Source organism: Triturus cristatus, chromosome 7 (genome assembly GCF_964204655.1).
Source record: "Triturus cristatus chromosome 7, aTriCri1.1, whole genome shotgun sequence".
Taxonomy (NCBI): Eukaryota; Metazoa; Chordata; class Amphibia; order Caudata; family Salamandridae; genus Triturus; species Triturus cristatus.
In genome coordinates, this window is record NC_140590.1 from 218554787 (window position 1) to 218582522 (window position 27736).

The 27736-nt window shown below is 45.0% G+C and overlaps 1 protein-coding gene across 2 annotated transcripts in view; it reads left to right on the forward strand.

Annotated features, from left to right (window-relative positions):
* Window positions 1-27736, forward strand: part of LOC146809258 (nectin-3-like) — a 303703-nt gene that overhangs the window by 266389 nt on the left and 9578 nt on the right. For both annotated transcript variants that reach the window (XM_085614324.1, XM_085614325.1), the window contains exon 4: window positions 5448-5732. In XM_085614324.1, coding sequence (XP_085470450.1) covers window positions 5448-5732 — 285 coding nt within the window. The remainder of the gene's footprint in view (window positions 1-5447; window positions 5733-27736) is intronic.

Sequence of the window (27736 nt, forward strand, 5' to 3'; positions counted from 1 at the left end):
ACCGGAGTCAGCCACTCACAGCGCGGCTTCGTAGAGCAGGGAAATACGACTCTCGATCTGCTTCAGGCCTCCGGGTCGCGGCAAGGCACGTGCCGATGAGCACGTCGATCTTCTTGATGCGGCAACCGGTGTCGGGCCCGGCTTGGTGCGGTACTCTCTAGCAAGACAGAGAGCAGCCAGCCCACCTCACAGGCAGATGTTGAGAAGCTTGGTAGAACAGTCCACGGTCCCTGCGGCACACAGCAGCGCAGGTGGGACACAGCAGAGTCTTGAGTTCTTGGCAACCTTTCTATCCCTGGGTTGCAAAACAGGAGGCCAGCTCTTCTCAGGCCCTTGGAGATTCAGTTGAAGACACAGCACACAGCAAAGTCTTGTTTGGTCAAGTGGATAGGGTCAGCACACAGCAGGACCCCTTCTTCTCCTTAGCTTCAGTTGTACGCCAGAACAGGTCAGCCTTTAGAGCACACAGCACGGCAATCTTCCTTTAGTTCTTCAGCGGTCCGTCTTTCAGCAGAGGTTCCTCTCGATGGTCGAATCTACAAATCTGTTGTCAGGGGTCTTGTACTTATACCCCTAAAAGTCTTTGAAGTCTTTGTGCAAGTGGGTCCTGAGCCCGGTCTGATCCACTTCTGGGTGTTGCTGGAGCACTTTGTTTTCCTGGCTCCTACATTCTTTTCAGAGCGAGGGGCAAGGTCGTCAGCCGCCCAGCAGGAGGTGGAGCCAGCAGAGTGGCAGGCAGGCACAGCCCTATTCAATCCCAGGTGCTATCTCCTCCCTCCACTCTCCTTGCGATTGTCGCCATTCAGCAGAGGGCTGACTCAGCCAACCTCCCGGGGGATCCCCAGCCCTTGTCACTCTCAAACCAGACAGTCAATCCACAAGCGCGCCCAGGCACACAGAAGGGTCAGACAAGAGAACAGCTACTCTCTAAAAAGTACTGTTCTCCAACTCAGGATTTAAAAACAATCTCTCCTAAAAGATGTGTTATTAAATGCTGAGCTCAGGGATATCAAACACTCATGTCTTATCTTGTTCGTATGAGAAGATAGGCGGATAGCCATTGGCACCCGCCTCCCTCATGTTAGCCTATGGAACAAGATAGCCTTGCAGTAGTGAACACACCAAATGGCCGGTGTTCACTACCAGAACATGTTACCTGCACTAGTACATGCTCTACCTTCTACATACACTGCACCCTGCCCAGGGGGGTACCTTGGGCCTTCCATAGGGATGACTGACGTGTATGAAAAGGGAAGGGTTAGGCCCGGCCAGTGTGGACACTGGCCAGGGGGACATGGCAGTCCGGGGACTGCAGGCAGGCTTGCGGCGGCAGGCCTGAGACACTGTTTTAGGGCTACACAGGTGGGTGGCGCAATCAGCGCTGCAGACCCACTAGTAGCATCCGTCATCACCAGCCCTGGCACACACAGGGCACTTTACTAGGGACTTCATGGTGATACAGATATGACAATCAGGTATATCCAATCAATACGATATTTTACACAGGGAGCACTTACACTCTGGCACTGATTAGCAGTGGCAGAGTGTCCAAAGCATCTAAACCAGCAAAACGAAATCCAGCACAGCATCAAAAATCCATGTAGCAGAGGCAAAAGATAGGGGAAAAACCCACGCCAAGGATGTCAGGTCTAACAGTAAGCATGTCAGCAAAGCCCTCTAAATCAAAGCGGAGGAGTCACTTTGTGACACATTTTATCATTGAGTAACTGCGGATGTTGTAATTCCGATAATGCTAGTAACTCCTTAGGCAGACTTAATTATAAATACTTCTTGTAATGAGAGCCTATTTAGGGTCAGTGCTTAGATCACAAAGTCAGCTCTAAGGTTTACATAATTCCATAGGAGCATGTGTTAGACTGCACAGATATAACATTCAGTCCTTAGCACACATCCTTTTTTGTATCAAAAACAAATTATTAAGTGTTTTCACAATAACAGTACAGAACTTTTGTTGAACAGAATAAATTGGTCTCCTTTTGTGAGTAGTTCTTTATTCATTGGGTGTCTTCCGTGCGATATACAACATCCAGCCGACACGTGTTTCGTCGCTACATGGGAAAGTACATCCCGCGACTTTTTCAAGGCTGTGTTTCAAAAGAAAATTAAGAACCTGTATAGTACATAACTTGAAAACATGTACTCAGTGGCAATGCCAAACCAAATTGGTGGTGAAACTCAAGAACCGGCTACGAGTGGGTGAACAGGTCGTCCATGATACACATTATGCACAATAGCTGTAACCTTTATTGTGTACAATAATAATAGTTAAGATAAGCTAATTATGATTTTAATAACGAATGGAGAGAGCTGTATAAACGTGCTAAAGTGGGGAAGTACGCTAAAGGAAACAGAGCTAGTCGTGATTTGGAGTGGTAAAAGTGAACAAATTCGTGGTGTGATGTGGCTGAGTTCATTATGGTGTGTTTAAAACCGGAAGTGGTGCGTCTATGTGTGCGGTCATGCAGCGATATTTAACGTGCCATGTGTCATATGAATCTGACCATGACAGTGAATTAATCATTTTGTGCAATCATAGCTACCTATTTTTCGTTCGTTTTGGTATTTCTAAAAAAGAAAATACAAATGATCTTATTTAGTATTCATGTTAAGCACTCAACACGTTCAAGGGCCGAAGTAAACATGGGCATTGTTTGTTAAAGAAAGCACCTACTTATTAAGTGGTGATAATTCCAAACCACCTATGGTTTCAGTAGTGGTATCGTCAGTATTCCTCTGCGGTTGTTCAGTGGTCAGGTGCTAATATGATCTATTTCCAGTACTGTAAAAAGTGAATTAAGAACAAGGGTAAATATGTTTTGTTCGTGTATTGTATCTTAAAATTTGCGTCAAAAATTTTGTATGTTTACTTAAACCACATGTTCTACTTGTGTCAGAAAATTATTAATGGTGACACACGAGAAAACGCTGGTCTAATATTAGTCAGTGCGTTTATTCTCGAGGAGACGTTGAGTAAGTATTAAGCGCTATAACATGCGCAAGCCCAATAAAAGGACCATGAAGAGTAAATATATGCCCTGGTCCATGTCTGTCCCCACGTTGCGTTTGCCTGCTCATGAGTTAAGAATAGCGTGACTTCCCAGTATGTGCTAAGGCCGGCTCTGATAAGACAGCCTGATAACAGTCACATTGTTTCCGGACATTCAAAAGAAGAATGCCGGGTGAGGTTATAACAATAATCCCACCGCGCTCGCTAGCAAAGTTAATAATTTTTGAACGAAGCCGCCTGTGTGGCATCAGCTACGCTTACCGTATTTTACTGAAAATCGGGCCGGAATACTGCCTGTATCTGGTTTCCCTTTTCCGAAGTGTTTCTATGCGAGTTTGTTTCTCTAATGTTTATATTTCCGGTTATGTGCGTCAAAACGTGATCACGTGACTAAGCATTGGGTTCCTACTTATCATGCAGTGGGTGGAAAAAGGACTTAACGTGAAGTGGCTATAGATTCGGCCATCTTGGAAGTATATAAAGTAATTTGTATTAATACTTATATTCTGTGAATAGGTCTCTCCAGCTTTTAAAACCAGTACAAGAAGATTAAGAACTCCAGTAATTGATAGATAAATCAAAATGGTAATATAAAACATATCATAAGAAACCTGTGATCAGAAAAAAAGTTGCAAAATGGAAAAACATACTTTTAAATATAATGTATACAGTAACACATCTTTAGATAAATACAACATATGATATGAGTCATTAGGGTTATTAGTGCTACTATAATCAGTGTGTGGTAGAATAACCCAATTATTTGTACTGTAATAAGTCAAGGTAAACAAGGAACTGTGAAATAGGACTATGTGCATGCTAACTCGAATAAAAGTGCTGAGGGTCTCATCTGCCTAGGAAGTAGTGTAATTCATGGTCAATATTAAGACCATGTTCCACACTACGCATTTTTAAGATCCATTGGGCCTCTCGTTGTCTTAGTGTCAGTTCTCTGTTGCCTCCTCTTGGACTAATTGGGACATGTTCTATTCCATAGAATTTGAATATGCGGTTGCCTGTTTGTGCATTGCAAGTAGACATGTGTGCTGCAAGTGGGTATCTCATGTCTACCTGTCTGATCGCTCTTGTATGTTCCCCTATGCGGTCCCGCAAGGGTCTAATTGTACTACCAATGTAGTGTTTGTCACATTTGCATTGTATTATATATACAACAAATTTAGTTAAACAATTGATGTTAGAATTGATTCTGTATTTTCTTCCCTCTGGTCCTAAGAATTCAGTCTTGCGATCATCAGCCCATTTGCATGAGCTACAGTGACCGCATGAGTAGAAACCACATGAATATTGGCTAAGCCAATTAGTCCTGCCAACCGTTTTGGGATAGCTAGGGCTCAGTAGGTTCCTCAATGAAACCCCTCTCCTGTATGTTATGGCTGGTTTGTCCGTGACGTACTAACTGAGGGTATTGTCAGCCTTTAGTAAGTGCCAGTGTCTATTAAGGATCTTTTTTAGAACCGCCGACCAGTTGTTGTACCCTGTAATCAATCTGATCCTTTGATCTTTGTCATCCTGTTTGGGTTTATCTTTTAGTGTTTCAGCCACATCACACCACGAATTTGTTCACTTTTACCACTCCAAATCACGACTAGCTCTGTTTCCTTTAGCGTACTTCCCCACTTTAGCACGTTTATACAGCTCTCTCCATTCGTTATTAAAATCATAATTAGCTTATCTTAACTATTATTATTGTACACAATAAAGGTTACAGCTATTGTGCATAATGTGTATCATGGACGACCTGTTCACCCACTCGTAGCCGGTTCTTGAGTTTCACCACCAATTTGGTTTGGCATTGCCACTGAGTACATGTTTTCAAGTTATGTACTATACAGGTTCTTAATTTTCTTTTGAAACACAGCCTTGAAAAAGTCGCGGGATGTACTTTCCCATGTAGCGACGAAACACGTGTCGGCTGGATGTTGTATATCGCACGGAAGACACCCAATGAATAAAGAACTACTCACAAAAGGAGACCAATTTATTCTGTTCAACAAAAGTTCTGTACTGTTATTGTGAAAACACTTAATAATTTGTTTTTGATACAAAAAAGGATGTGTGCTAAGGACTGAATGCTATATTCTGTAGAGCCTTGGCTCTTTTTTCTGGGGAGTTGGGCGGTACTTCCCACCTTCTAGCACCGTCATATTACTTCAGACAAATAGATAATTTATGCTCAATTTCCCTGTGGCGCCGTTACCTAAACCTAAAACCCCATGCACAGATATAACTTAGGATGTCCAAGATAAGCGTAATGCAGTTAAAAATTGCCACAGAAGCATTTAATTAAATGTCCAATCCAAACTACATATGCTAAAGTGACTTCACATTTGCAGAGAGTTGAAAACAATGACAAATGAACGTTGATCTACTGATGCTCTTTTTCTTTCTCTATTCACAGGCCCAGTGAGCATAGGAAAAGGGGACAACGACACCTCTCTGATGTGCCAGGTAGAGGCCGGGATGGTACAGGACATTGAGATTGTTTGGAAGGAGGGGGAAAACCCTATTCCAGCAGAGACCATGACTGTAGTGCAAACTGATCTTACCGCCTACCTCTTAACCCGTAGGCTGAAAGTTAATCTCTCAACTGCGAATCATGTCAACGCCAGGACCTTCACATGCCTGCTGCAGCACACAACAGACGGATACATTACACACTATACCATGGAGGTCCCTGAGAGATGTAAGAAGAACGTTTCATTATCCCTAATTAGAGAATTTATTTCTGCAAAATCTGCTCAGGTTTATATTCCTTTAAAACAAAACCTGAGTAAATTCTACATGCCTGTGGTGCCTGAGCTGCACACGATCATGTACACCCACAAATCACTCAATGCACCTCTGTCCTTATTAACACAGTACTCTATATACTGGATGAAGAGTTAATTCAGTGTATATCATTCTTTGCAAATATAGCCCACAATACTTCCTCAATTTAGATGCAAATACCAGAATACAGCCAATTAAAGATAACAGCCATACTAACAATGAGGCTCCAAGTAACAGCTGTCTTCAAGACACTATGAGGCATTCGCGTCAGAACTGGGACTCTACTTCTGTGGTAGCACTGCACTTTTTCCATGCAAATTATTTTGAATGTGTGCAGAGAAAATGTTGCCCATTCTGATTTTTGCAGCTCTGAATGGAGGAAAATATGGTATTACAATGTCACCCTATCCTGAGATGTGGAACTCGAAATTGGGAGGTAATGCTACGCCTAGTCAAAAATGCAGCTGGTCATATCAGTATTTACTGGGTGAGGTACAACTTTACCAAGTACAAACCCAATAAGAATTAGGGCTCAATAGTAAAAATATGATCAGGTCATAATAAAAATGACTTATTTTAATTTTCGTGTGGTACCTAACTGTTGTACCTGGCCCTCTCAGCAGGGTCACCCCTCAAAACACTTTTTATTGTGTTGTACAGCCATACATACCCAGGTAGGACCTGGTATATTGACATATACATAGATATGACAAATGGGTTTGCTGATATCGACACTTCTAGGTCCAAATACAACCCACTGTCATGTTCCCACTTCCAGCCTTTGTAATTGAAGATATAAACAAAAAACGTCCCCTCCAGCAACTATTATATTATCTCTGTAACCTGTGAAATCGAGGGTCCAGATATAGACCTCGGTAGTCTGCCCATTTCCCCCATATCTCGGAATGTTCCTGAGGACATCCTCTTACTTTAAAAATTGGTAATTTCAAGCCCATACAGAAATCCATTCCCTTCCGCCACACCTTCCCCAGGGGTGGAGATGAAGCCCTCCATGCCCTGGATATGTCACTCTTTGAAACTGCGAGCCCCAATACCAATAGATAGCATTGATATCTATTGCCTCCTATACCGTCTGTAATATGCACGAAGGCTAGTTTTGGTGAGGTAGGCACATTCCAGGACCTCCGAAAGTTAGCTCAAGACCCGCTGCCAGAACCTCTAAAGGGAAGGCCACCAGGCCGGCCCTACACAGTCTATGCCTAGTGAATTAGACCCAGTGGAGGTATTTAAATCGTATAAGTCTAAGATGTGATGCTATGGCCGCCCCACACGGGGATTCTAACACTTTAGTCCAATCATCCTTGTCCAACTGTCCCAGAGCACCCTGCCAGGCCTCTTGAAGTGTCGCCAATGTGGTGTGACTGTCAGTAACTATGGTGTTATATATTTTGGTAATCTTACGATCGCCTAGGTGCTCCATAAAAACCTTTGCATCAATGGGGTTGAATTCTGGCAGAGCGTCTAGGTGTAGAATTGATGGCGAGATGGCATGCCTGAACTGGAGATATTTGTAGAATTGTGTATTGGGCATATCCAATTCCCTCTGAAGCTCCTGGGACGATTTTAAAATCGGTCCCCCACTGACCACGCCCCAGCATACAGATACCTGTGTTCTCCCATCCACTAAATCCAGTCAACGTCGAGAGCTGGGGCAGAAGACCAATATGCCACGGGGGGGGTTCCCCGGTCAGTTGCCCCCACTATACCAAGCAGTGCAGTGTTGGAAGGAGACCTCAGCTAGGCCTACCAGTGCAAGGGGTTCGCCCTTCTCTGCACAGAGTCCTCAGACTGTGGTGCTGAATGAATGTAGCACACAGAGTAGAAGAACCATGGGTCTTTTATACCCACACAGGAGCTCAGAAAGAGAGCGGTACAAGTATACATGAGAAGAGTTACATACATAGATGGTCATACAGAAATGCACAGTCAACAGTAAAGGAGGAGCTAGCAGTTGCTGACTCTGGTAGAAACAACCTGATAGTTACAGACTAAAAACAGATGTATGGACAGTTAGATTCTTCTGCGCAGGCACAGAGTAGCAGAGTCTAAGTATAACCAGTCCTTTAAACAGAGTACAAGGGTAAACAACAGTGAAGAAGGAAACAGCTCTTGGTGAGCACATGGCAGACAAAATGGCTGCCAGAAATACAAAATGGATTCCACAAAATGTACAGGATAGCCTCTAAATACCAGATGGATTCCGCTAACGCTAATTTAATCGCAGCCAATTTACGACAGCAGGACCTGCATCCATAGTGTAAAAACAGTTCTTGTCATCGGCATGAGGGCTCGTAGCTTTGCCCCAGAGTAGAGAATTGTTTTTTTTTTTTTTTTTTTTTTTTATCCTCATGTCACCACCACTTAGCACTAGTCAATGCGCCCTTCGTTAGTGCCCAAAATTGGCTGCCGATCAATTAGATTTACTGGGTTGTTTTGAACTTTGCACCGCCCTCCCAGTTAATGAATTAAGAAGGTGTAATCATTGGACAGAGAAGTCATTCAGTATTTTGGCAAATTCCAAAATCTAAGACTATTTTTATCCATTTCCGTGAAAAACCCACAGAGTTCTTCCAACCCTGTCAGGAAGGGGGCTCTGATTGAGTCCAGAGTTTACAGATTTCTCTTCTTGCTTGTTTATTAAGTAAAAAGTCAAATATTGACAGTTTACTTGCAAATCGTACTTATCTTTAGCCTGCTGGGATATCCCAAAAATAATCAACTCAGGGCTTACATTTATGTTGACACCCACCAAGCGCGAAATTATCTTGCCCACTGCTTACCAGAATTCTCCCAATTTTGAGCAGTTGGCAAACATGTGCGCGTCATCTGCATCTCCACTGCCACATCGCTTGCACTTTGACTCTGTGTCTCCTTATATCTTTGCCAGCTTTTTTGGGGTCCAATAGATTCTATGCAAGGTAAAAAAGTGTTTTTTTCTGTAAAGCAGCAGATTTAACCACCAAACCAAATGTAGCACAGGATACTTGCCATAAATTTGCCAGCTCCACTTCCGGCAAGCATCCATCCCATGCGCTATATGGGGATTTCATTTCCGCCAGTTCTGCATCCAGGAGTAATTGATACCAAAGTGCCACCTCTTTTTGCCTTGCCGTTGTGGTCTGAAGTTCCAGCTCCATTTGTTTTGAGTCACTGTCTGGCCCATTTTGACTCTTGAGCCATGCATTGATCTTGTAGATTTTAAATCTGGCTATTACCCCTTTTGTCTTGTCATGCCAGTAGCTCCAAGTTAATTTTTTTCCATCATGGACCACTTGACCCCACTGCCTACCATCTGACTGTTCAGTGGTTTTGCTAGGTGTTGTAAATAAATGTCTCCAAGCGATGTGAGGTGGAGAACAAGTTTATTACAGGTGAATCCTCCAGCCTTCGCTAGCCACTGACCCAACGTTCTAATCCAAGCTTCACGCCAACATTCCATGCATGGGCGAACCCAAGAGGGGAAGAGGGCGGGGGGGAAAGGGGGGAGAGGAACAGGGACAGGTTATAACACATCTCCCTGCGGAACAAAGCAATGAACAGACAACATCTACTGCAGGTTACAATGAAACCAATACATACTAAAAACTGTGCATGGAAATTGACTAAGGTTATTCTCATGAACTAGAGGAAACCCATGTCCAGTCACGGTCCCATTTTGTAGTCTGCTTGCCAACTTGGGGGTCTACGTGCTCTGGTAATTTTGTGTTCCTCTCTACCCAGCCTACCCGTGTTATGATTACTCTCACATGTAGGTTGGGTACCAACTGTGCTAGGGCACTCCGCTATGTTGTCCATGCTCCATGTGCCCCCATCTTCTAGCACTACAGCATTGTTGTAGACCTTCGTTATCCTCAGTGGTTTAGAAAATGAAGAAACCTTGGATTTGGATAGGGAGGGCTTCTTAACCACCACCCATTGGCCTTCTTTCCACTTTTTTGTAGACGCTCCCCATCGGTTGTCGTACCATAGTTTGTACTCTTGTTGATGTTTCCGCGTCTTCTCAGCCACATGATCTCTGTCCACCCATACGGGGGTTCCTCCATTAAGCCAGTTGGGCGTGAGTTTAGAGCCTGGGTTCCTCCCTTTAAGTGAAACAAACGGTGACACACCTGAGACCGCATTGGGAGTTGTATGGTATGACCACAGCATCTTCCTGATGGCCTCCTCCACTGATACTCGAGAACCCAATGCAAGCTGAATGGTGTTCTTAATCATCCTGTTTGTTCTTTCTACTAGCCCATTGGCCTTGGGACAGTAGAGTGGTGCCTTGATGTGAGTGATAGCCAGTGTGGTCAAAAACAGCTTCATTTCTTCCGAAACGAATTGAACTCCGTTGTCCGTGATTAAGACTTCTGGTATGCCCTCTTTGGCGAAGGTATCTCTAAGGAAACTTAACAACACCGCCGTTGTGATGGAGGGGACCAGTCTTGTCTCAATCCAATGAGAGTGATAATCAATTAAAACGAACATGAACTTCTGAGATTGGTTAAGTAGGTTGAGAGGACCGATTATGTCCAACCCCAATTTAGCCCATGGTGTAGTAGGGACTTCAACTGGAACAAGGGGAAACTTGCGAATCACTTTGGTTTTGTCGCTGGTACCACATGCCGTGCAGTTCTTAACCTGCTCCTCCACTCTGGAATCCATCCCTGGGAACCAGTAGTATTGTCTGATTTTACTTTTGGTCATACTTCTACCAGGGTGACCCTCATGTGCAATCTGGATTATCCTTTCGTACATGTCCTTAGGAGGAACAATTTTACTTCCTCTGCAGACGTGTTCACTCACGATGGATAGTTCATCACGTACCGGCCAGAATTGATGGAGAGTTTCCGGCACCTCGGACTTGTTATCCGGCCATCCTGTGCGAATCATGTTCTTCAGTATGATCATCATGCTGTCCTCCTTTAAGGATTCTTCCCACTCTTTGCGGTTGATGGCAGGAATCTCCACCCATAAGACCGTCTCTTCCGGTGGGTTTTGCATCGGATCACCCCCATTCACAGGTAGCCGTGAAAAACAGTCTGCTATCCTGTTATCACTTCCAGGGACGTATACCATGGAATAGTTGAACCCTTGAAGACTCAGCACCCACTTTGCTATTCTAGGAGTAGTACCTTCCAAACGTTTGGTGGAGAATAACGGTAATAACGGTTTGTGATCCGTCCTTAACACAAATGGGATACCCCACAGAAAGTACTTAAAGTGGTTGATGGCCCAGTAACAGGCTAAAGCCTCTTTTTCCACCGTTGAGTAGTTTAATTCAGCGTCTCTCAACGTTCTGGATGCGAACGCTACCACAACTTCCTGTCCGGTTTTTTTCTGAGTTAGTGCTGCTCCTAGCCCCTTTGTGCTAGCGTCCGTGGTAAGTGTGGTCTTGGCATTGGAGTCAAACGCCCCAGAATAGGGGCATCCGCAATTGCCTTCTTGATGAGAATGAAAGCTGACTGATGCTGTTGATTCCATTCAAATTTGGAACACTTCTTAAGCAACTCTCTGAGGGGCTGCACCTGGTCTGCAAAGTTTTTCACGAACTTGGCCATATACTCTGCAAGACCCAGAAATGACTTGAGCTCCTCTTTGTTGGTGGGCTCTGGAGCTTGTTTGACGGCATCAACCAAACTAGATTTGGGTTTGATTCCTTCGCTTGATATGTTGTGACCCAGATAGACCACCGAATCCACTCCTATTTTGCACTTGTCCCTTTGGGTGGTAAAACCTGCCTTGCTGAGTCGGGTCAGTACTGCTTCCAAATTTTTATTATGCTCTTCAACGGATGAACCATGGATAAAGATATCATCTTGGAAGCAAAGAACTTTTTCCAAGCCTTGCAGGATATGTTGCATGATACGTTGGAATACTGCTGCCGCCGACGCCAATCCAAAGGGTAACCTGGTGAATTGATACGCTCCCAGCGGGGTTATGAACGAGGTGAGAGGTTTGGACTCCGGATGGAGGGCGACCTGGTGGTATGCTGAAGATAGGTCTAATACCGAAAAAACTTTTGCCTCGTGGATTGCAGATAACATTTCATTTATGTTGGGAAGAGGGTGTCTGTCCACCCAAATATTAGAGTTTAGATCCCTAAGGTCCACACATAGACGAATCCCTTTGTTTCCCCCTTTAGCCGCCACTACAATGGGCGCCAACCATTCCGAACTTTCAATTCTCTCTATAATCTTGCACCTTTCCAATCTATCCAGTTCTTTCTTTAGTGGCTCTCTTGTTAGAAGTGGAATGGATCTTGGTTTGTGAACTATCGGTTTCGCATTAGTTTTTAGTTTGATTTTGTGAAGGAAACCCTTTAGAAGTCCTACTCCGTCCGTAAACACCTCAGGAAATTTGTTGCATATTTCTCTCCCCACATTAGATCTGTCGATCAAATACACAGGTTCAGGTGCGTTAGGGTCTAACTTGATCCCCAAATCCTTTTGGTGTTTCCATCCTAGTAGGTTTGAACCGGTTTTTGTGATGTAGACTTTTCCCACAGTGGATCTATCCTTGAAATCAATGTTCATAAGAAGCATCCCCACCAATGGTATAGGATCTTGATTGTACCCCCCGGGTTTGATGTCAGGGGGTAGGAGTTTGTATGCACGTGTACCTGAATTAGCTTGGAAAGTAGCTTCATTTACAAGAGTGTACGGGGAACAAGAATCAGCGTAAACTTCGTACTTAATACTGTCTAACAAAATTACACATTTAGGGTATTCAGTGCTATTACCTTCTGAGGAGTTGGCTACTTGAAAAATTATCTCTTCACTAAATTGTTGTGGCTCTAACGGTGGTTCTAAGTCACTACCTATCATATGGGTGACACTAGTTTTTTCACTGTGACAGACTTTGGAAAAGTGACCCCTCTTCTTGCACTTGCTACACACAACACCCCTTGCAGGACAATTCATGCTGTTGGCCATATGGTTGGGATTCCCACACCTGTAACATTTGGGTTTATTACCCGTTGCAGCATGTACTTCTGGACTAGAAGGTGGGAGTTTATGCTTGACATCTTTGCTAACTATTCTATGAACATTGCCCTCTGTACCTTGTTTAGCTTCAACAGCTTCCTTCATTTCATTCATGCAATACGCAGTATGTTCAATACTTTTAGCGATATCAATAGCACGTTTCAAATCTGGGGCTTCTGCTAGAAGTCTTTCCTGAATTTTCTTATTGCTAGTACATCTCACTAACTGATCTCTGACTAAAGACTCAGTTAACATTCCAAAATCACATGTAGAGGCTAACCCTCTCAATGCAGCTACGTAATTTATCACTTTTTCACTTTTCCCTTGAATGCGCAAGAAAAATTTGTGACGTTCTAAAACAATATTGATTTTGTCCCCAAATTGTGCCTCCAATTTCAATAACGTCAGCTGATACACATCATGCTGTACATCACCCTCACCCCCAGTTTCTACATTTACATTGTCAACAATGTCATCAGGTAAGTCTTCAAAAGTTTCTCTCCCTTGTTTGCCCAAATTATGTAGTAAGACATGTTGTTTACGTACTGCTGAAAACCTGTCCCCACCAATAGCAATAAGGTACGATTCGAATAATTTTACCCATTTCTTCCATGGAACCGGTGGATCGTCCCCTTCCTCAAGAAACGGTGGAGGTTGCGACATTGCGAATGCAGACATAATGAAAAGCAAGAGGAAGCAGGAAGGTGAAATCCAGCAGGGAGTGAAGGAGAGAAACAGGGGGAAGAACGAAGAAAAAGGAGGGAAGTGAGTGAAAAGGTAAATTAAAGTAGCGAACGAGAAGAGGGGAAAGGTGGAAATATACAAGTAAAAATATTTGAAACAGACAGTTAACCCAGTCTACAGTGTTAAACCAAAAGCAATGCACAAAAAATACTTCAAATTATCCATAGTAGGTAATGGAACTGTTGTTAAAAGGCTCTGAAGGTTAAATAACTGCAAAATCACGAATGGCCAGCAGGTGGAACTGATGAGGTGAAAGTGATGAGGAAAAGAGTCACGTGAGCGTCTTCTGTGAGGAAAAGTTAATCACAGGCTGACGTACTGGATTGCAGGCAGTGTCATCACACGGAGCGCTCACACGGAAGTTAAGGCAACAGCAGGCAGACACTCGGAAGCGCGCTTCTAATAGAAGTGGGGTTAAAACGCAGACAGGCTCACCCCAGCGGTCCAGCTCACCAGAAGCGCTGAAAATACCTATTGGAAGGTGGAGAGCGTCGATGGTGTCGGAAGGATCGTTCCTCGAAGTGCGCGGACCATAAAGCTGACTGGAACTCCGGATACCGTCCGATGGAGTAATCGAAAAACTGCACCCTGGAACAGCTACGAGGACAGGAATAAATCGTCCCTCAAGTCGCTGACATTCGCGCGCTGGCAGAGGTGGAATGAAGTACTCCAGGAGAAGAGTTCGGTGGCCAGGGTTTCACTGAAGGCAGAACAGAACTGGGGGAAGGATCCAAACCGTCCCCAGCACAGTGAGTAGATCGTCGCCAAATTTCTGTTGTAAATAAATGTCTCCAAGCGATGTGAGGTGGAGAACAAGTTTATTACAGGTGAATCCTCCAGCCTTCGCTAGCCACTGACCCAACGTTCTAATCCAAGCTTCACGCCAACATTCCATGCATGGGCGAACCCAAGAGGGGAAGAGGGCGGGGGGGAAAGGGGGGAGAGGAACAGGGACAGGTTATAACACTAGGCTATCTGATAAACATTCCGGGGCATCTTGGAGAATCCCAGTCTGCTGTAATAAGGTACACCTAGAGTCGACCTTATCTCGTACGACGTTCTTGCCGCTGACTTGAGGCTTTTTAAACTGACTTTCTTTTAAAGGTTTGGAGCCCCATACTTATAAGAGAGCCCTCCTCAGATAAGGAGATCTCGAGGTCAGGAAGACCCATGCCTCCTACTCCCGCTTTCTGTCTCAACTTTTTCCATGAGAGGTGTATTCCTCTGCTAGCCCATATAAAGGAAGAATTCTTCCCCTGCAGCTTTAGGAGTGTTTTTTCTCAAAGTACAAGGGAATATTATCAAAGAGAAAGGTGAGTTTTGGCAAGATGGACATTTTCTCCAAATTATTCCGGCCATAGATCGTAAGTGGAAAGTTCTGCCATCTTTTTAGTAAAATATCTATCTCCTTTCCTACTCTTTCCAGATTAACTTCCACTATCTCCCCAACTTCCTTTAATTATTTTAATCCCCAAATATCTCAATTCCTCCACACGTTTTATTTCTCCACCATCTTGGTTCCAAGTCATTACTTATGTTTTTTCTTTGTTTGCTGCATATCCACTAGTTTACCAAATTCCCTCACTTCCGCCGTAAGATGTGGTAAGGTGGATACTACTTCTGAGGTATAAACCACCCCAATTTTAAAAGATTTAACCTCTTCATTTAACCTCAAACTTTGAGCAAAAGGCTCTATGTAGAGATCAAATAATGCAGGGGACAAAAGACAACCCTAACTTGTACCTCTCTCAATTCGCACAGAAGGAGACAGAGTATCATTAACTAGAATCCTTGCAGTTGGAGCTCTATAAATTTAAAAAATAGTGTCTATCATATTTTTACTCAAACCAAAATGTTCTAATGTAATCTTTAAATACCTCCATTTAACGTGCTAAAATGCGTTTGCAGCATCTAATGTGACAATTGCAAGGGGGGCATTCTACGTTATTGCTAAATCTATAGAACCTATCAAAAAATAGTTGAGCTCATTCATATATCTCCCAGGGAGAAAACCTTTTTGGTCTTGATGAATCAGCAGCCCCATTACTTTATTCAAACGTGCAACAAGAACCCCAGAAAAGATCTTATAATTATTGTTAAGTAATGATTGGCAGTGTGTCGGGATCTTGCCTGGCTTCAGAATTAAGGAGATTACTGCTTCGTTCATGAGATCGGAATTGGGCCCCCATCCATCAGGAAAAGAAATGAATAGTTTGACCCACACTGGGATAATCTCTTCCCTTAATACAGAATACAATTTCACTCTCCTCCACTATGAGCCCGGTCTCCTCTTCTAGAATCTTCCCTATAACATTTTGATTTCTGTCCAACCTTGCTTTCCAAGCCCAAAACTTTCTACAGCATTCTCCTTGTGTAATATCCCTGGATTTGCTCACCTCCCACTGTTAAGTTACTTTCTCCTCCAATTTCATTCTAATCTTCAAACGTAAACCTTCCAGCTTATCTGCCCTCTCCTTTCTTACTCCTTCCAAGCCTTTGTTATCTTTTAAGAAATTCTCCATTTTGTCTATCTCCGACTCTATTTCATTTAGGTATTTTTTCTCTTCCCTCGCCAAGTTTATTGTTAGATTTTTAACAATACCTCTTAACCAAGCCTTATAGGTATCCCATACAGTGTGCACGGGGGCTGACCCCAGGTTCCAAGAGAAAAAATCCTCAGTGTTGCAACACACCGTCTTTATTATCTTGGGCTGTTACATAATCCTTCTGTTCATTGTCCACCTACCGTTTGTACGTATATCTCTTTTCTCAATTTTGAATAACAATGCTACATGATCTGAAAGATGTGTAGGCAAATGATCCATTCCGACTACTCTACGGAAGACTCTACAGAAGAGGTCACATAGATTAAAGTTCTCTGTCATATCCAATATGTATGCCCTCATCTTAGGGGTGGTAATTTGAGTCCTAGTTGAGGACCTATCGAGATCATTATTAAGTAGGACATTAAAATCTCCACCAAGAATAATGGGAGATTGAAAATCTTCCAAGTTAGAAAAGATCGTAGTCAGAGGTGTTACATCATCTATTTTGAGCCGTAATAGCTCGCTAGTGTATATGTCACAGGGCTACTTTACTTTCGGCAATTATCCAACGCTCCCCCTCACCTGCTCTGTACCTAGCTCGATCACAGAGTTCACCTTAAATATCATTGCTATTCCTTTAGTACAATGCGCTTGGTCAGTTGATATCTACTTTCCTATCCATCTTTGTTTAGAGAAGAATTCCTTGCATTCTTGTCTCAGAAGATGCTTCTCCTGAAGCATAATTATTTGGGCATTTTAGTCTTTTAAATATTGCGACATCATTATCTGCCTTCTTTTAACCCACAACCCATTCAAGTTCCAACAAAGAATCGTCAGATCTTCCTTATTCATACTTTAATTCATACTTCTTCAATTTCCTCTTTTGGTTTCCCAATAAGCCTTGTCTTTGGTGATTTATAACAGGCACTTCTTCACTGACTTGAGGATAGAATGAGTACAGAATTGTGTGTAGTCCTGTCTACCCCCCATTAGCCAGCATTCTAAAATATACGCCGGGTCCTGCCTATCCTCGTACATTCATTTAACACCAAAAGATGGGACGCTGAATATTATGCCTGGACATCTGGAGTAGCCATTCCCCTGCAGTAGGTAGATTGGAAGCAGGTTCTCAGGGCGACCAGAGCTGACCCCCCGCTCACACCCCGCCCCAAAGGAATTGGCCCAGTAAAGCATTTATCTGCCTGAACTATGTGATCGGTATTAGATATGGATGATTCTGTAACTTATAGAGTAGGCGTGGGAGGAAGACCATTTTAAAAATTGAAGATCAGCCGAAGAGAGACGGGGTAAGTGAGACCAGGTCTTGAGCTGTGTTTTAGTCTGTGTCATCAATGGAGCCAAATTTCTGTCACATGAGTCCGACTGGGATGAACCTAGGAACACCCCAAGGTATTTGAACCCCACCACAACCACCGTTACCTACCTGGCCCAGGCGCCTAATTTTTTCTCTCCCTTTAAAGGCCAGAGGAATGATTTACGGGCATTCATATAGAGGCCAGATGTTTCACCAAACATCTGTATGATGCGAAGTATCCTAGGCCCTGACCGGTTAATGACTGTGAGGAAAAACAGCACATCATCCGCATATAACGCTATGCAGTCTGAGATGCACCTGGCACATTCAAAGCCTTGTAGTTGAGCATCTATTCTGACCCATGCTGCAAGCAGCTCCATAGCGAGGGCGAACAGATATGGGAGAGGGGGCATCCCTGGCGAGTCCCTCATCTAATAGAGAATGTCTGGGAGTTGGCGTCTGCCATGCACACTGCTGCCATGGTATCCGTATATAAAAGTTGTATATAAGTCAGCGGCAGAGGGACAAAATTCAATCTGCTGAATGAACAGTACAAAAAGGTAGGTCCAACTAAGCGAATCAAATGCTTTATTGATGTCTGCTAACAGTAAGGCTGCCTGACCCTCCAGCCGTTCCACAGCAGCGATGGCATTATGAGTCCAATGGATATTATGCATTGTAGCACAGCCAGGCATAAAGCCCACATGGTCTGGGTGGATGAGATTGGAGATGTGGGGCAATAGATGGTTTGCAATGGCTTTAGCTATCAGCTTAGCCTCAACATTTAATAAGGAGATGTGTCGTATGATGAGTGATGTTCGGGAGGCCTGCACTGTTTTAGAAAGACAACCACCTTTTCATGGCTCCAGTCCTGTGGAAGACATCCTGTTTCTATAGCCGCATGACTCACTTCCAGGTAGTGGGGAAGGAGCTGGAACCAGAATGTCTTGAAAAATAAACTAGGGAAGCAGTGCTTTACCAGAGCGCATCTCACTCAGTGCAGACGAAATTTCGTCAACTGATAATGGAGCATCAAGTTCGTCCCTCACCTCGTCTGAGAGATCCTTGGTGGGCAGATCATCTAGGAACTGATGGATTGTGGTCATTAGTAGGATTTCTTCGGGAGCATAGAGTTCTGCATAATAGTCGCCAAAACTCACAGCGATTTGAGCTGGATTGCATAGTATCATGCCGTCGGGACCCTGGATATCGGGAATGGAGCGTGGCTGCAGCGTACGCTGACAGAGTTGATGCAGCAGAGTGCTAGACTTGTCCCCCATTGATAAATCCTGCTACCGGTAACGAGCCATGCAAACCTGGCCTCCTCCAATAATTCAGTGGAGTACAGCTGTTGTGTGAGGATCAGTTGTCAGTGTGCTATGTTACCCTCTGCCCCCTGCTCTCTTAATCGAGCTCAGCGAGTCAGTTTCTCCTGTTTCTTATGGCGCTGTGCCACATTGAAGGATTTATCAGCTCCTCTTACAGTAGGCTTAATGACCTCTCACAGTAGGGACTCCATCAATCCTGTGTTATGCCCAAAGTAATATATGATGGATTGGTACATATGTAGCTTATACTCGTGGTCTTGCACGTGCCACGCCGAGAGGTGCCATCAGAGCACCGGGCGTCTCGGGCCTAATGATAGCTCCAGTGTCACTGGAGAGTGATCAGAGAGTCCTCTGGGCAATATCTCCGCCCCCCTCATTCTGTGAATGTATCCGTATGGCATAAAAATATAATCTAAGCGGGCAAAGGAGTCATGCATGTTTGAGTAATATGTAATGTGTAAACTCTTGGGCTATGGGTTGTAGTCTCCTCCACATATCTATCCAATATGCTCCTTGTGTCATGGGCTGCAGTCTGGATTCCCACTGTGTCAACGACCTCCCACCTCCACGCCATCTGTCTCGAGAGGGGCACATCACATCGTTTCAGTCTCCGGCAACTACTGTTAGACCACATGGGATCTCAGCCGAGGTGCTCGGCAGACGTTCAACAAAGGTCCAGATCAAGGGGGGGAGCATAAATACAACACAGGGTAACCGCTTCTCCATATAGTGTACCTGTTACTGTAGCATAACGTCCTTGAGGGTCCAATCAGGATCTAAGGTGTAGGAACGGAATCCTGCGATGGACCAGGATCACCACCCCACAGGAGTAATACATCAGCTCTATAGCGCTTGGCCTGTCGGAGCACTGCACCTTGTTTAATTTTGTCTTCTAACATGCCCGTGCATTCCAGCGGATATACACAGTTGCATCTTGGGGGCCTCTGTCACTGTCTGAGATGTGAGACTGCATAAAGAGATTGTAAGTGGGGAAGCCTATAAACGACCGTCGCTTGGGGGCATGTGAGCGTCAGGTGTAAAGGCATGGCATTAAAAACAACATCAACAGCATGAAATTGCCCCATGAGAACCACCTCCCGCCCCCTCCCCAATTCCTCAAAACTGTTGAAGTATCTGTCCCGGCGGTGGGGTGGGCACTGCCCCAACGGCAACTATGAACCCCCCCGACACAGGATCCCACACAAATGTCCCAGAGACATTTAAGGGTCTTTAGAAGTCAAAGAATGTCTCTAGAGTAATGTAACCAATGAGTATAGTGCCACATCGTACTCAGAATCCACCATTTCTTGCAGTCTGGAGACCAATCATGTAGTAGATAATTTCCGCTGGATGTTGTCTGACTTTGCATGGGGCCAGTTTCTGGTTCTGAATCTGCGCTTGGACCGTGATCTATGCTGTTTTTCGTCTTTGGATTTTGATGATTTGTAACTTCGATCCATGGATGATGAGTCCGAGTCAAGCCTTGGAGGAGTGTGTGGTTTTGTCTTGATGGTTTCATCTGTCCAGGTGAACACCTCCTCCGGTGAGTCAAAGAAGATTGATTGCGATTTGTAGGATAGTACAAGGCGGGCTGAGTATAACAAGGCGTATTGGAGTTTCAGGGCACGGAGTTGGGCCTTCGCCTCCATGAAGGACTGACGTTGTTGCTGAACCATCTGCGTATAGTCCGGAAAGATCATTATGTGGCATGTAGGGTAAAGTAATGAGTCTTTGAGCCTGGTCTGCCACAGGATTACATGACGATCATTTTAATGAATAATTCTTGTGATGATCAGTCGCGATCTAGCTACTGGCGAGCCTGTGAAGCAGGGCCCAGTGAGCCAGCTCTATCACAGAGCATTGTAATATGAAGTTCGGGGGAAACCATTCCTTAAGTCACGGCGTAATAAATTGTTCTGAGTTACTGCCTTCGCAACCCTCTGGAAATCCCACGAAGCGAAGATTATTTCTGCCTGCCCATCCCTCTGCATTTTCCACCAACTCTGCCAGGCCCTTCGCTATTAATTGCAAGGCTGAGACTTTCTTTTGGAGGTAACCACAGAGTCTTGCGTTGATGAGATGCGAGTTTCTGCCTCTGTGATACGCTCTACTGCATTGCGGAGATCCTGGTAAATTAACATGACATCAGATTCCATCGCTCCAATTTTCCTTTCAAGCAAGTCCTTGGATTGGGTAATGGCCGTTATCAGGGTTGTATTGTCCGGCATGGCAGCTGCCTGATCCCCAGATGTTTTCCTGTTGCGGCATATCTATACAGCGTGCTCTGTTTAGATCCGGTCCCTGACAGCTTGTCTTTTGCCATAGTGCAAGCCAGGGTGCCCCCTGCAGAGGTCGCTTCTCACCCAACCGGGATGGAGGGCGGGGCAAGGACCACTTGGCGGGGGAGGCGGCGATTATTCCTCAAGTGCAACACTGGGCAGACTCGGTCTCCTCAGTGGGCTTCCTTCAAGGTAGCCAGTTTCTTTAGGAGGTGTAACATTGGTCATATATGGCACACTCTAGTACTGCGCGGGAAGCTCCGCGAAAGCCTTCACCTTCTTTAAGCAGGGAAATCTGACAGCTATGTTTGGCATGCCACGGCCATCTCCCAGTACCCCAGTTTTCGCCCCTTTAGGTCGGTTAGGCATATTTCCCTCTGTCCTCATGCTGCACTCGATATCTGGACTGGCAGCACACCGCGCAGCGGCTCGATTTAGCTGCCATTACCCGCAGGCCACCCCAGTAAGATCTCTATTATACCAAACTGCTGGCCCAGGGCCTCAGCCCGTCTATATAGCCCCGGCTCGGAGTTTCCATGTTGTGCAAATGTCAGCCCAGGACTCCAGCTGACCCACTGCTGTGCCGTGCTGTCCCACAGCCCAGGGAGGGGGGTTGCTGGTCATCACCATGCCGCCAGAACCCACAGCTACTTCACCCCTTACTCTGAGCATCTGCAGGCTGCCCCATTGCAGACACGCCCCGGGGACTGCCGATTGGGGAGCCCCCAGCCATATGGCTTGGACCCACTCACATTAGGCACCCCAGTTGGGGCCCACCTCAAGCAGCAGCCTCAGGGGCCAGGGCCATGATCAGGAGTGCCGCTCCGGTGTCGCTGTCTCCGATGGCTGCCTGTTGTCTGCCCGTGTACCACCTCCGCCCCCTCCTGGGGGAAGGCAGGGGGGACCGCAGCTGCTCCACTCTACCCCACAGATCTGCAGATGCCACCTTGTGGCAGAACTGCTCAGGGGACACCCGAAGGCGAAGAGTCTCCACAGCCTGATGTGGCCGCCGGAAGGGGATCCCCCAGCCGCCCGGTACGGACCCTCTTTCACTCAGCTCCCCGGATGAGGCCTACCACCTGGAGCAGCCTCGTGGGTCTGGGCCCGTGAACTGCAGTGCTGCTCAAAGTTTCAGCCTCCTGCACCGGTCCCACGTCGGGACCACGTACTACCACCGCTCTCTTCTCGAGGGGAGGTAGAAGGGGCAGCTCCCTCGCTCCACAGTGCTGATCCACGCTGAGGCCGCTGAAGGCCCCAACATCACTTCGTCGGCACGGCCATTGTTTTGTCGCTTGCAATTGCAAATTACCACGTCCGATGCAGCAGACTGTCCCGAGTAGTGGAGCACCGTCTTGGATAGTCATAATGTGCTTCGGTGTGGCAGGATAATTAGAGGTTTAACATATGGCTGGGGGAGCTCACCTAGAGCGCGTCGGCCATGTTGGACTGCCTGGCCATGCCCCCCTTCTGTTTTCTTAAGCCGTTTTTGTTTGCTTTAGGACTCTGCACACTTTATCACTGCTAACCTGTGCTAAAGGCCTTGTGATCTCTCCTCAAAACTTGGAAAAATTAGCTTAAACCTAATTAGTCCATTCAATTTACTTCTAAAGTCCCTAGTAAAGTGGTACTACAGGTACCCAGGGCCTGTTAAATGCTAATAGTGGGCCTATAGTATTTATTATGCCACCCACTAAAGTAGCCCTTTAAAACCTACCTTAGGCTTGCCATTGCAATCTGTGTGCGCAATTTTAAACTGCCATTTCGATCTACCAAAATAAACCTTTTTCCAGGCCTAAACTGTCCTTTTTAATACAAAAAGTAACTACTAGGGTAGGGCCTAAACAGCCCTTTAGGCAGGTTTTTATTTAAAAAGTAGGACATATTTTGCATGTCCTGGTAGGGAAGAACTCTCAAATTTGTTTTTTCACTATTGAAGGTATACCTCTCCCATAGGATGACATTGGGTTACCTTATTACATTTATTAAATAACTTTTATTTGAGAGCAGTTAGGAATGTCATGTTTGGTCTCAGCGCATTTGTATTTGGAAACTCTCTTAAATGGTGAAGTCGGATTTTAAGTCACAATTCTGAAAATGCCACTTTTAGAAAGTCCTAACCATTTGGTGCTTACAGCCTATTTCCTGGGTCACAGGACTATGTGTAGTTGACCTTTGTCCATTCCTCATAGACAGTCACACAATAAAGGGTCTGGGTAATGACAGGATGGGATACCATGACTTGATGAGAGGGGCACGCTGTTACCTGTCACCCTAGTTCTTCAGGAACTTCACACTAGCCTATTCTGCCTGCAGACAGATTGAGACGAAGACAGGGAGGCAGGAAATTTAGACACTTCTGTAGGGAGAAGACTTCAGAAGTTTCTTCCACTTCAAAGTGGGCACCAGGTATAAAAAGGGGCCCCTCAGACCCACTCTTCAGTACTCCGGTACATGTGAACACTACCAAAGAAGGGACTGCCGGGCTGCCATAGGATTGCCCTGCCGCTTGAGCCCAGCCCTGCTGTCTGAGAAGTAAAACTGGACATGTTCCCTTCATCCCAGGCTACCTATGTGACTCCAAATCCTATCTGCAGACCTCCTGTTCTGATCTACAGGGACACAACAATCTCCAGAGACCTCTTTACAACTGCCCAGCTGACCTGCTGCAAGTGGCTCTGCCTGCATCATCAACAGGACCTGCTCGCCTCTGCTGGAGTAAGTTTCACATCCCAAAGAGGTGCCTTTCAGGCCCTGAACTCTTGGTCTGGCATCAGTTGAACTCCTCTTGGAAGAAAAGGAGAAATTCTGAAGGTTTGGGCTCTTCACCACCACGAACAGGCCAATTTGTACTAAGATCTCGCCACCCATGTCGACCACAAATCGAAGCCCTGGTGAAACCGACTGTTCATGCTACAGAAAATGCCAGCAACAACCAGCAGCGCAAGATCTGCACTTCGAGCAACGGTATCAATAGCCTACAGTGAACATCAATGTGAAGCTCCAGCAACGACCATCTGCGACACTCAACAGGATCTTTGCACTCCAGTGACGGCCATCTGCGTCTCCCAACCTGCTCTTCACGTTACAGTGACGAGCACTCACGACACTCTCCCTGCTCCTAATGGCATCCTCCACTGCAAACTGAACTCTTTGAACTAGTAACGTTTTCAGCTGAACTAAGCTGGTCCCTGTATCTGGCCCATGATCAATCATGGTCAGTCTGAGCTTGTGACTTTCACTCGGTCTCGAGCGACCAGATACACGCGAGTGGCGCTTTGTGCTTTTAGATGCAATACTTACCATAAATCTTTGAAATTGCATATCTTCGATTCTGCTGATTCAATTTTTATTGTTTAGAGGTCAAATATTGTTGTTGGACTTTTCGTGTGTTGTGTTTTCCACTTTGTTACTGTTTGTGTGCTTCTTACTCTCTCTAATACTTATGTCTAAGTAGAATTTCAAGACAAAAGGGCAAGGAAACATTTTTGGTTTAGATCATGTTCTCCCTTAATTGCTAACCCTTACAGGACCTTAAGAAAATAGTATTACATTCAAATTATTTACTTCAGCCCTGTAATACTTACAGTGACAACTTGCTTTAACCCCTTCGATGCTTGTGACGGAGTGGTTCCGTCATGCGCTGTGCGGATGACGGAACCACTCCGTCACGGTCCCGTCCGCGCACGAACCCTTCAGCACAGCGCGGTAATCCGCGCCGCGCTGAAGGAGTTAACACCTAGCTAATCAACACTCCTTGCTCTAAGACATATGAACAATGCTTCTCATGCGGTAGAGCCAAAGTAATGCATCTCCCTGTTGAGCTTTTAAATATTTGTCTATTCTGCTTTTCCATTGCGATGCTCCTTCAGTTTAGCGCTAGTAGCTAGGAGTTAATGTCACACAACAATCTTGCACTTTGTGGATGTATAACTTTGCAATAAATAAAAAGTCTCCACAGAAGTTTCTAATAAATAATATAGTCTGATTTGTAGTTTGGTGATGTGAGAAAGTAGCTCTTTCTGCTCGGTCAATCCTACTTATTGGGACTGATCCTGCTGGATTTCTGGCTCTGAAACACAAAAGGTGTGGGAGGAATGCTTGCAATACGTATAACCACTGGCAATCTCTCAGGGTAGCATTCCAGCCAATTATTCTTTTGCCCACTATGCCCACTCAGTTTGGATCCAGACATTTGCACATCAGTTTCGACCATGCTCCAATAGGAACAGTCCAGCCGGATCTGCCAGACCTGGTCATCCTTGAACCAGGACACAAACAACTAAGACTGGTGTTGCCCTGATTTGGCTCACCACTAGGGTGAAGTTGGGTCCAGTCACCAGACCCAACATCTGGGGCCATCCTTGCCACCCAGGTTGATACATCAAAAACATAAAAGGTAATGGGAGTTTTTTTTACTCTGTGCACTGGGACACTGCTATTCCAAACTCAGAGTGCATGTCTCCTAATTAAATGGGCTAATTGTCTATTTGGCATATTTAACTTTCTTATAAGTCCATAATATATGGTAAATTAAGTACACCCAAAGCATGAAAATGAAATGTTATATATGGACTACAGCACTACTGTGCCATCTAATAGTGTAGCAAGACAAACATGGTTCCAGGCCTACCACTGTAGCCTGGCTGCTGCAGTTTTAAACTGCAATTCAACTTGTCAAAATAAACCCTTTTTACAGGAGAAAATCTCCCTTTTAAATGTTATCAGGTCACTCCTTTGTAGGCGTTGTAGCCCACAACGGAGGATGTATGGAAATCTAAAAGTGGGCCATGTACAAATGTGAAGTTATAATAGTGACTTGTCCTATAAAAAATGTGGTTATTTGTTGAGGGGGTGTAACCCCTTCTCAAGAAACAACCACAATCCTTGTCAGCGTGATCCAGAAAGATTTAACCTGTGCTTAGCTCTCTGGTAGTTTGGCACAAAAGCAGTCTGGCTTAACTTAGAGGCACTGTGTTCTGCTCTTATGCAGCACACAAACAGTAATAAAGTGAAAACACTGTACAAGAAAAATCCTAGAACAATTTGGAAGCATAGTGACAATGTTTATAAATTAAAATGACACCAAAATAGATAAATCCAATCAGCAGAATTGGAGTTTTACATTTTTAAAGTTTAAGTGAAAATTGGTGCCTCAAAGAGCCAACCATGGGTATCAAGTCTTGCAAGACCATGGCAAACTCAAACGATATGGCTGAATGATATGGAGCGTAGTTAGGATACCCAAGGTGGATTAGGCATGGTCTGGGCTTACTTTGTACATAGAAGACTATTCAAAGAAAATTGCCTGAGAAGATAAAGTTCTATGGCAAGGTAGCCGTCGGTGTCTAAAGAAGAGGTGTAGTTGTTGTGGAGCCGCTAGATGGAGTCACAGTGAAGATATCTACATTTAGACTTCGTCACTTTTTTGGAAGCCGAAAAGCAACAGTGGGACAAAGCTGCAGACTGCAGCCAATGAGGGCTTCACAAAGCCAGATATCTTTCTTGAGAGGAACCTCTGAACAGGATTTGCAGCTGTGGTGAAAAACATAGCAGTAGCAACCATGAAGTCCGGCTGACTAGCAAAACACTATGGGTGGATAGATGAGCAGGCATGTTCCAGCCACCTGTCGAGTCTCAGGCCATTTATTTGTAAGATTCACATTTGTGGTTTTGACTGGAGAAACACCTTTACCACTACTTCCATGGTTACAGTACGGGTTGGGCGCCACTTGGGAGGGCATGACTCACTACAGGCAGAGGCCAGGCAAGGGTCAAGGTCTCTGGTCTCCGGAGCTGGTTATGTCTCTGCAGCTCTCACAGGAGGGCTAACTAGCCCTTGGAGTCACTCTTTGCTGTCCTGGGATCAAGGAACAAGTCAAGCCTCAAGCAGCAGGGCAGTCCTCTGAGGGTAAAAGGCAAGCCTCAAGCAGCAGGGAACTCTGGTAGCAGCAAGGCAGTCCTCTGAGCTACAAACCAGTCCTCAAGCAGCCAGGCAGTCTTCTAAAGTACATGGCTGTCCTTCTGGGTGTCTTCCTCAGATCCAGGAAGGTATTGAGAAGAAAGTGGTAAGAGAGTCCAATATTTATACCTCGTGCCAGCTGTTGAAGTGGGGAAATGTCTAGTCTTCCCCTACATCTTGGTCTGGAAAGGCTCCAAGTGGTCTAGTGTAACAATAGGCTGGACTCAAGATCCACTCTTAGAGCACTGGTTTCAGCCCTTTGAAATGTAAGTGAGCCAGGGAACAGCTCTGCCCTACCCATACTGGCAGGATGGCTGTTATTGTCAACACCTAGTTCCCCTTTGTCTCACTGTCTGGGAAGAATATACAGAGGCCAACTATTCACAGGCACCAGATGGTTATGACAAGACAATCCAACTTTCTAAAAGTGGCATTTTCAGAATTGTTGACTTAAAATCCAACTATTCCCATAAAGATTGTTTTAAAATTGCAATTCTTTTGAGATAAACAGTTAAATTTCTGCCTGATCCCAATAAAAAGTTAGCACATATTAAATGTAATAAGGCAACACAATATTTTCCTATGGGAGAGGCACCCCACACAGTAGTTGAAAGCTAATTTTCGAGTTTTTCACTACTAGGACATGTAAAACGTAAACACACATGTGCTACTTTTTAAATACAATGTACCCTGACCTTTGGCTGTTTAGGGCCCACCATAGGGGTGACTTCTATGTATTAAAAAGGGAAGATTAGGCC